This window comes from Tupaia chinensis, unplaced genomic scaffold (genome assembly GCF_000334495.1).
Source record: "Tupaia chinensis unplaced genomic scaffold, TupChi_1.0 Scaffold139757_1, whole genome shotgun sequence".
NCBI classification, from domain to species: domain Eukaryota; kingdom Metazoa; phylum Chordata; class Mammalia; order Scandentia; family Tupaiidae; genus Tupaia; species Tupaia belangeri.
This window is the reverse complement of record NW_006199637.1, coordinates 2,896,881-2,907,010: the sequence shown is the minus strand read 5'-3', so window position 1 is coordinate 2,907,010 and position 10,130 is coordinate 2,896,881. Positions and strand designations below refer to the sequence as shown.

Below are 10,130 nucleotides of genomic sequence, written 5' to 3'. Positions count from 1 at the left end.
CAGGGGGGATGGTCACGCCGCAATCCCTTCTCCTCCATTCTCCTCTCGGGATCTTGGGCACGCACGCACACGCGCCCGGCGTGAGTTTTTTAAGCCACCGGGTCCGGGACACGAACCGTGGTCGACTATGTGGGAGTCCAGCGACATAGCCATTACGCTAACTGCTGGTTCCCGGCATTGGAAATTCTTAATCCTCCCAGGTATCTCTAAGGGGCACCCAGGAATAAGAAAGTCTTGTCTGGGCATCTGCATGGCCCTCTGCAATGCACAGTGGCATTGTGAAGCTGGCAAGCATGGGCCCGGCTCACCAGTGCGTGCTTCCCCACGGGCACCTTTGTCCTTGGCACCCAGCTCCAGCCTGAGCAGTCCGACCGAAGGGGCAGCAGTCAGCTACTTTCAGCTCCCATTCCAGCCGAGGAAGCAAGAGTGTGCCCCGGATTGGAGCACACAGCAGAAACTAAATGCGAAAGCCCCGTCTGTCCTTCTTTGACCTCTGGGTCCTGCTCCTTCGGGCAGCCCTATCCCTATTCCTCCCGGGTGGCAGCCTGTTCTCGGGCCCTGAGGAGCCTCAGGCACTCGGGGATCCCTTTGAAGGCTTTTGCCCTGGAGAAGGCCCAGCTCAGACCTGTCCTCAGTAGGAGGGATTGTGGAGAAGAGGATGCCTGTAGAATAGGGACATGCTGAATAGTAACAAGTTAATTAGTTAATAAGGCTGCTCCCAGGATCCCCAATGGCTCATGGTAATTAATTTTAATGTTAGCTACGGGGCCAGCCAGTGCGGTACAGGCAGCGAAGTGACTGCTCCCTCTGCGCGCACAGTAACCCACTTTGGAATCCACATGCGGCCATTGCCCTGGGGCCTGCTCATGTTCTCTCCTAGCTGGTGGGGTGCACTGGTGAACGGAGGGAGGTGGGGAGATGAAGGGATCAAGGAGAGAGTGTGGTGGCCCCAGTCCATGTAGCAGATGTTGCCTCGGGACCGTCCGATGCCCTGTTATAAAACCTGCCATTCCCCTCCTCCCCTCCCCACCTTGGCCTGCCACAAGACCAGCAAAGACAGGGCTGCAGAGGGCTGTCTGCGCAGTCGCACATGTTCCAGGTGCATAAAGGGGGTGCATACGAGGGGCACAGACCTAGTTTGCCAAGGTGCCCACTGAGTGCTAAGTAAGTATGAGCATGCACGCGCACACATGTGCACACATGCACACACGCACGCACACCTGCCTGAGCAGCAAGTTCTGAAAGGACTCCAGGCAGAACTTAGGAGGATTGCGGAGGAGTGGGCTTCTATTCTATTGGGATGCAAATATCTTGGTATTCAGAGAATGCAGAAGCAGGAGCAGAGGAGGAGTATGGCAGAGCCTGGGGGTGGCAAAGAGAAGAATCACAAGAACACGTCACGTTTCTGTAGCTCCTTCCTTCGGAGGAGTCTGAATGCTCCGGTGGGTGGGAAGTTTCGTGCTGGCATGTCCTCTGCCGAGCAGAGCCAAGGTCCTTTTGCAATAGCGTTCCAGGGGGTCATGCTCCCCAGGGTTTCTGGACTTCTCCCTCCATCAGCGAACATTTCCTGAGAACTTGCCATGTGGCAGGTGCCTTGCCGATACTGAGGACAAAGGAGAACACGACTGATATGCTCCTTTGGTTCTGAGTGTGGACTGAGGGTGATGATCCCCAAAGTAAGCCCAGCGACTAGGTGCAGCCGGTGGGGACAGGGAAGGCAGCAGAGCACCAGCAAGCAAGAGCAGGAACGGTATTCCCCATAGAGGAGTGACGTGCAAAAGCCCAGAGGCCTGGAGAGCACGTAGGGCCCGAGACAGACTAACTCCCTGCGGGGAAGTGGAGGAGGTGAGAAAGCTACCCTGGCATCAGCATGGACATGGGCTGGAGGAGGTGAAACTTGGTCTAGGAGACCAGGAAGGAGCTCAGAACTTGTGCAGATGAGCCAAAGGGACAGCTCAGTGCAATGGGATGGAGGAGGTGGTAGGAAGGGGCAGGACGTGGATGCTGGTGAAGGGAGGGCGACAGGGCCACTGAGTCTGTTTCTGGCATCCATGAGGGTGACTGGGGGCGGTGTTTGCCAGGCCAGGGGATGCAGGAGGACTGGCAGGCTGGTTTCCGTTGTGCTGTCTGGCACTGTGAGCAAGCCCCATATAGGCAGCTGGGCATGGATCTATTGCTAAGGGAATGGTTAGGGTGAGATACAGAGATCTGGGCACCATCAGTGTACAAGAGGTTTCAGGTTTGGGGGCTGAAGGAGGGCCCCCTGCAAAGAGAAGAGGACCCTGGGGCGACACCCACACTTAGGCAGTGACCTGGAAAGGAGCCAGTCTAGGGTCCAGGTCCGCTCTCCAAGGTCTTCTTTAAAGCCTCCTACAGTGGAAACTCCTCACATGGAGGGCGCTCCGCTAAGGCTGACCCCTGGGTGTGGGCCTTCTCTTTGTATTTAATAGCACTTGAGCCTGGGACCAGCAGATGGCGTAGCTGTTATGTTGCTGGGCTCCCACATGGCCGACCATAGTTTAAATCCCAGAGTCGATGGCTTCAAAATTATGCCCGGCGTGTGCGTGCGTGCCCAAGATCCCAGGAGGTCAATGGAGGAGAAGGAATTGTGACATGGCCATCCCCCTTGGGGGTGATTTCTCACTTTCCCTCTCACCTTGTGTCTGTCTGTCTCTGGCAAGCTTACATGCCAAAGGCAAAAACCTCTGGAAAACCAACATTTAAGCCTTGACCTTGGGCCAGTGTGGGCTGGAGCCGGTTCAGCCCATGCAGCTGTAGCACGTGCCTGGCACACGGACCCTGTGACTCAGCAGCTCCTGGGGAGGGGTAGGCTCGGGAACAGAGGCTGACGTGTGGCTCTGCTATGCCCAGCCCCGGCACTGGGGCGGCTCACAGCAGGTGAAGACACTCTTAACGCCATCTGATTCTCTCTGTCCCTATTTTTTTTTTCCTTTTTAATAACCAGAGGGTGCAAATGCTCACCAGAGAGAGAGAGAAGGAGAGAGAGAGAGACCCTAATGGGACATGGTCACAGTACGACCTTTTTCCTCTGTTTCTCCCTCCCCTCAGGGTTTGGGCACACACATGTACATGTGCCTGGCGTGTTTTTCAAGCTGCCATGGCTGGGATTTGAGCAGTGATTGGCCACGTGGAATTCAGCTCCCTTCATCACTAGACCATGAGACTGACCCTGAGTCTTTCATTTTGATATTTATGTATTTATTAAATTTGCCAGAAGGGACATGCATTTGCTGGAGAGAGACAGAGAGAGAGAGAAAACACCCCCTGTGGGGGATGGCCATACCATAATCTCCCTGCTCCTCCCCTTCCTCTTCTGGAGATTTTGGGCACACACGCGCATGTGCTAGGTGTCGTTCTCAAGCCACCAGGTCTGAGATTCAAACCGTGTGGCTGTCCATGTGTGATTCCGCCACCTCAACCACCATGCCACGGGCTGGCCCCTGACTCTCTCTTTAAAAACTGATATGGGGGCGGGGCAGTTGATGCCATAGTAATGCAACTGAACCCACAAGGGAAGGTCCAGGGTTCACTTCCCGAGGTCTCCCTGTACGGGCACCCACATACCCGTGATCCAGGTTGGCTGTAGCTGGGGTGAGTCATGGCATGAGGACCCTGGTGGGAGTTTCTCACTTTCTCAAGAAATAATAAAGGTAAAAGAAATGGTAAGGGGGGGATGTGGATGGTGTAATGGTGACATCCCACATAGTTGACTACAGTTCAAGTCTTGGACCTGACAGCTTAAAATTCATGCTGGGTGCATGTACACATGTGCCCAAGAGCCCAAGAGGAGAATGGAGGAGAAGGGATGGTGGTGTGGCCATTTCCTCTGGGGGGCAGGGTGTGTGTGTGATTTTTAGCTTCCTGTCTGTCTGTCTCTTTGGCAAGTGCATGTGCCCTGTAGCAAAAATCTCTCTCTCTCTTAAAAAAAAAAAAAATTAGGGCCCAACTCTTTCTGATCGAGCTTCACCTCTCCCCGGAAAAAATGGTATAGGGCTGGATCTGTGGCGCAGCAACATGTATTTATTGCTCAAGAGAAGCTGGATCTGGAAACCAGCAGTTAGCGTAATGACTATGTCGCTGGACTCCCACGCAGTCGACCGCGGTTCGTGTCCCGGACCCGGTGGCTTAAAACTCACGCTGGGCGCGTGTGCGTGCGTGCCCAAGATCCCGAGAGGAGAATGGAGGAGAAGGGATTGTGGCGTGACCATCCCCCCTGGGGGGTGATTTCTCACTCTCTGTCTTCTGTCTCTCTCTGTCTGTCTGGCAAGCGCACGTGCCCTATAGCGAAAAAACTCTCAAAAAAAAATAATAAAAAAAGAGAGAGAAGCTGGATCCCGCAGGGCAGCCATGGTTCAAGTTCCTGGCCCAGTCAGCCGGAAGCATGCCAGGCACGTGTGCTGGTGCCCAAGATCCAATGGGCCAGAGGACTGAAGGAGGTCATGGTGTGACCAGACTCTTTGGAAGTTTCCTCTCTGTCTCTCTCATATACATGTGTACATGCTCTCTCATAAGTACAAGAATAAAAGATATATGTACAAAGAAGAAAGTAATAAACTGCCTCAAATCTAAATATCCAGAATTAACCAGGCTAGGTTAACCTCCGGTGAACTTCATTGTAGCTTTCTCTTTCTGTGTATATTCAGATAAATCACTAGACGGAGGGATGGGTGCGTAGAAGAAAGAGGAAGGACGTTTTATCTGTATTTTGTCATATCATAGTTGTTATTTTAAAATGAAAACGATGATATTTAATCTCACTGAAATTTGTTTGTTCGTTTTTTTATAGGGCACTTAGGCTCACCAGGGAGAGAGGCAGAGAGGGAAAGTGAGAAATCACCTTCAGGGAGGATGGCCACGCTGCAATCCCTTCTCCTCCATTCTCCTCTCAGATTTTGGGCATGCGCTCCTATGCTTCCCCTGTGATTTTCAAGTTGCTGGGTCCAGGACTCAAGCCATGCAACCAGTCATGTGGGATCCAGCTTCTTAACCTCTATGCCACCTACTGGACCAATCTTATTAAAATGTAAGAGAAAGTAACTGAAGTAAAATAGAAGAATAAGCAGACTTAGAATAATGTCAATTAATCACAAGAGACATTCGCTCCTAAAAAAATCCTTCCGATGGGGAGAGAGAGAATCAAAACCATTAGAGTCAGAGTCGTTCTGTCGTGTTTTATTAATGATGTATTTCAGTTTCAGATGTCATGACTTGACTCTGCTTTAAAGACATTCTTTGTACGTGCACTCTCTTCTCCCTCCCACCTACCCCCCAATTTCAGTTGCTTAAATTATTTTTACCTTGACAGGTTGTATAACATTTCCTTTCTGTTCTGCAACCACATTCACCTAGTTGCTATTCCTAGTTCTGTGCCTAAATAGGTCTGAGGCTCCCCGCCCCTCACCCTAACAGGGCATCTGCATTACTGGGTTCTTGTCTTCCTTTTGAATCATCCCTCGGTTGGCAGGAGATTGTCACGGATCGCTACTCTTGGTAAGAGCAGCTTAGAAGTGCGGCGTTTCCTGGGGTCTCTCGAGCTAGGAAGGACCAACTGTACCTGAACAACCAGCTGCCATCTCCCGTCCTTGGGCCACCCTGGTTCCCCTGCAGCACATGACAGACATTCTTTCTTTACTTTTCATCGGTTGCCTTAGCGTCTTTTGGTGGGGTTTGGCAGTATGCGACGACCGGCATCTCTTTCATTCCCTGTGGTTTCCATTTGCATTTCACGTATGACAAGAAACTTTGAATATTTTTCATATTCCCTACATTTTTTTTAGACGTTTTTGCTATAGGGTGCATGCGCTTGCCAGAAAGACAGAGAGAGACAGAGAGACAGAAAGTAAGAAATCACCCCCCAGGAGGATGGCCACGCCACAATCCCTTCTCCTCCATTCTCCTCTCGGGATCTTGGGCATGCACGCACAGGCGCCCAGCGTGAGTCTAAGCCACTGATGGGATCCGGGACTCAAACCGTGGTCGACTACATGGGAGTCCAGCGACATAGCCATTACGCCAACTACTGGTCCCCATATTCCCTGAATTTTGAACCACGAGCAATAAGGTAAGAGAGAAAGAGCTGATATCAGAGAGGAGGCCGGCACTGAACCCCAGAATGAGATGGACAGGCCTGGACTTGAGCAGGCATTCTTCCCCGGGGGAATAGTCTACACCCAGCACCTACAGCACGGAGGGGCTGCCTCCTTCCTGCTGTGGAAACGGGGCAGGGGTGGGCTACCAGCAGGCCTGTGCTTTCCCTCCAGCCCAACCCTCAGATGTGTCACTCTGCCTCCTATGTACAAGAGCACGTGGGTGTGGAGGCAGCGACAGCGACAGCTCCCTCCCCACGGGGACTCGTCAGGGGACAGGAGGTGGCCTCTGCTCATCTCTGGGCTTTGACTTCCTCACCTATTGAATCTTGATTTTTATCAAGTTTCATCGATGGCATAAAGTACTCTCAGAACTCGGCTTCCACTTCAGGTTGTTTCCCTCCGCCACGTTTCTCCACTCGCACGTGGCGTGGATGCTGGATTCTGCCGTGGGATGCTGAGGCCTTAACTCACATTTAAGAGCTGGGTTAGAAGAGGAGATCGGCATTTAAGAGGTGGGTTAGGAGTCAGGTGGGGTAGGTCAAGGAACAAGCAGGAGCTTGAGAAACAGGCAGAAGGCACAGAGTGTTCTGTGGAGAGATCAGGGACCCAGAGAGAGGCAGGGTGGCAGGTGAGGAGATGGCGCTGGTCTCTGGAGAATGCTGATGTGTGGGTCTAGGTGGTGGGGCTGGGTGTGCGGTCGGAGTAGGGGGGCAGAGACGCCAAAGGAGAAGCAAAGGTGACAGACAGAAGGAGGACAGAGACCAAGAGAATCAGGGAGAGCTGAATGGGGGACATGAGGATTGGGTGAGGCAAGCCACGGTGAAGAGGAGGACTCTGTCTCCTGGAGGTGGCCGAGGTAGCCACACGGGCTCCCAGGAGAGGCCTGGCCAGCAGCAGGGAACACAGGGGGTCTGGCAGGAAGGGCAGAAAGGAGGGTGGAAATGTGTCAGGGCCACCTTGGTCATGGTGTCAAGGGCAGAGGCTCTGAAGTCAAGGACGCGCAAAGCGAGGCTGGGAACTGGCCCCGGGGAGTGGTGGCAGGGCCTCACTCCGGCCTGCTCCCTTGCTGCTCAGTCCAGGCTGCTCAGTCAGGCAGCACCGCTGTGCGGGGTGGGCAGAACCAGGGGCCAGAGTGGGGAAGGGCTCTTAGACAGGCGTGTGCAGCTGGAACGAGGGCAGTAGTCACTGCTTGGCTTTCTTGCCCTTTTCCTGCAGATGAAAAGAAGGACGTCGTGGCCTGGCAGGCTCCCTGCCCTTGTCCTGACGTGTGGTTGGGGCACCCGAACAAGGGGAAGGGAGACATCAGGCCCACGGAGGGGCTGGCGAGTCTCGAGCACAGCAGGGGGCCACGTGTGTAGACATCCCCATGGCGGTTGCTGGCGTTCGTCACTCCGCTGTCCCCTTGTTTAATAAGTGGTTCACTCTGACCCGTGTACCACCTGCTGGGCCGGCCCTCCGAGAGGTCCAGGGAGAACCCAGGACCTTCCCCATGTGGATCCAGTTGTGTTGCCACTGTGTCACCGCCTGACCCCAGTCCCCTCAGTTTATTTTTTTAAATTATCTTTAAAATTTTGCCACAGGGCTTGTGTGCTTGCCAGAGAGAGACAGAGAGAGAGAGAAAGTGAGCGCGCATCCCCTATGGGGTATGGTCACACCCTAATCCCTTCTCCTCGGTGCAGGTTTGAAAGCACACACATATACACACATGCACACGCCCAGGGTGTTTCTCAAACCGTCAGGTCCGGGACTCGAACTGTGCAGTCAGCCATGTGGAATCCAGATGCCTTAACCACTACACCACCACCTGGCCCCATCCCCCTCAGTGTTTTTTTGTTTTTGTTTTTGTTTTTGTTTTTGTTTTCAAGAGTTTTTTTTGCTGCAGGGCTCATACCCTCACTGGAGAGACAGAAAGTGAGAAATCACCCCCGGGGGATGGCCATGCCGCAATCCCTTCTCCATCTTCCTCTCGGTATTTTAGGCATGCATGCACATGTGCCGGTGTGTTTCAAGCTGCCAGGTCTAGGATTCGAACAGAGGTTGGCCACCTGGGAATCTAGCACCTTTACCGTTATGCCACCTGCTGCCCCACCCCAGTTTTGAAGGACCTCCCTGCACTCTGGTGCTGGAGACGTCCTTGATCTGTGCCGCTGGCTCACATTTCGGCAGGTACCAGGGCCATGTTCCCAGCGTGGCCTTCTCCTTTGGCTACCCGTATGGTACAGCCACCCTCAAGTACTTCCAGGACCACCGCAACGCGGCCATGGAGAAGGGCCACGCTGCCTACAGCAGAGGCGGCAGCTTCCCCACCCTCTTCTCCTCCAACCCCAACCTGGTGCTGATGGACCGCGCCCACACCTGGGCTCACTGGCTGCACATGCCCAGCTACACACGCTTCAACCTGGACAGCAGCCGCTCCCCCCCCCCTGCCCGGTTCTACCAGGTGCACTGCGGCTGGGGCTGCGCGCCCGCCCGCCCCCCCCACCTGGCCCGGTTCTACCAGGTGCACTGCGGCTGGAGCTGCCCCCCTCTCCGCCCCCCCCCAGCCCTACCCTGTGGAGCAGGTTGGAGCCAGGGTAGCCCAAAGCCAGCTGGGCACCTGGAGAGTGTGGCTGGGCAGTGGGAGGGCTCTGGACACTGCTTCTAGAATCTCCCCAGCTCTAGGGCTTCGGTGGCCCCGTCCCTGCTCTCCCTGCTGCCAATGGAGTTGGGGGTCTAAGGAGGCTCCTGCCCCCTCCTTTCTGCTGCCCTACTGTCTTGAGGTTCCCTTACCTTTTACCTAGACTCACCCTCAGGATAAATCACCCCTAGCAAAGCTGTCCCCCATGCTCCCTGCATGCCAGCTGACTAGCCCCTAGGTCCTAGGGACACTGAACCCACCCCCATACCTTGAGGATGTGCCCTGGGGCTCCCTTAGACTGTAGGGGAGAGGGGATGGTGAGGGTACCTGCCCACCCCTTTCTCGTGTTGCTCCTCCGGCTCCCACAGCCTCTCCCCTGATATGGTCAGTTACACCCAGCCTGCCACGGGCACCCAGGGACCTGAGCTTCCCCTAGCCCTCGGGGCCTGGGTGGACCATTCCCTGCTGTGATCCTGGAACCTCACTGTCCCGCACCTTCTCTAACAACCATCCAGCCTGACCTCAGGATACCTTGGCCCTAGGTCAGACGACTCACATGGGTCAGGTGGCTTCTTGGGTGAGGGAGGGCAGGTGAATCACAGGCTCCAGGGAGCCGGGGACCTCAGTGGGCCTGGGGAAGCCTTTCCCTCATCTTGGCTGTCACGCAGAGCACGCCCTGTCCAGGAGGGAGGGGGACGCCAGGCTCACCCTGTGCTGCATTGCACCAGCAGAGCTGGGTTTCATACTGTATCTTAGTTGGTCCCACGTCTCATTTCCTTTCTGTACAAAGCTGCCATGATGGGTGTCATTGCCCCCATCAGACCGGTGAGGAACTGAGGCTCAGAGAGGACACCCAGTTGCTGGGAAGTCAGGGGAGATGGCCCACACCCCTGCCCACGTATAGCCAGGCGTGGACTGTGGCTGCACAAGGTCCCCCGTGCACTAACCACCTGGTCTCTCCTCGGTCGAGCTGTAGACGGCACAGCAGCATCGGAAGTACTACCGTGACAAGACAGGCCTGGTGCCCCGAGTCCCCTACTTCGTGCTGCCTGTGAGGGAGCCGGAGCGGTACCCCCTCCCCACCGACCTGTGAGTGCCTACCCTCCCTTCTCCGATAGTCAACACTCAGTGCACAGGGCTCTGTGCCGGGCTGGGCATGCACAGCGCCCACACTGAGAAGTGAGCCATGCCCGTGCCCTAAAGAGCCTGCAGTGCAGCGTGCCCTGGCAGAGCAATGGGGGCGGGGCTTCGGCAGCCCACGGAGAGCTGCTGGGACAAGCACTCTTCCGGCCAGATGCACGAGAGCTGGGCACAGACCCCACAATCCCTTGTCCTGAATCTGCAGATTGTCCCCAGCAATGGCTGCCTAGCAGCTACTCCAACCGCCGAAGCCGGTGGGGGCG

General features: G+C 55.2%; 1 protein-coding gene across 1 annotated transcript in view; it reads left to right on the top strand.

The window, feature by feature from the left end:
* CIMIP2C (ciliary microtubule inner protein 2C) overlaps positions 1-10,130 on the top strand; it is an 18,342-nt gene that overhangs the window by 6,379 nt on the left and 1,833 nt on the right. The window contains exons 2-3 of the mRNA XM_006162190.2: positions 8,277-8,550; positions 9,704-9,816. Of these exons, the coding sequence (XP_006162252.1) occupies positions 8,277-8,550; positions 9,704-9,816 (387 nt within the window). The remainder of the gene's footprint in view (positions 1-8,276; positions 8,551-9,703; positions 9,817-10,130) is intronic.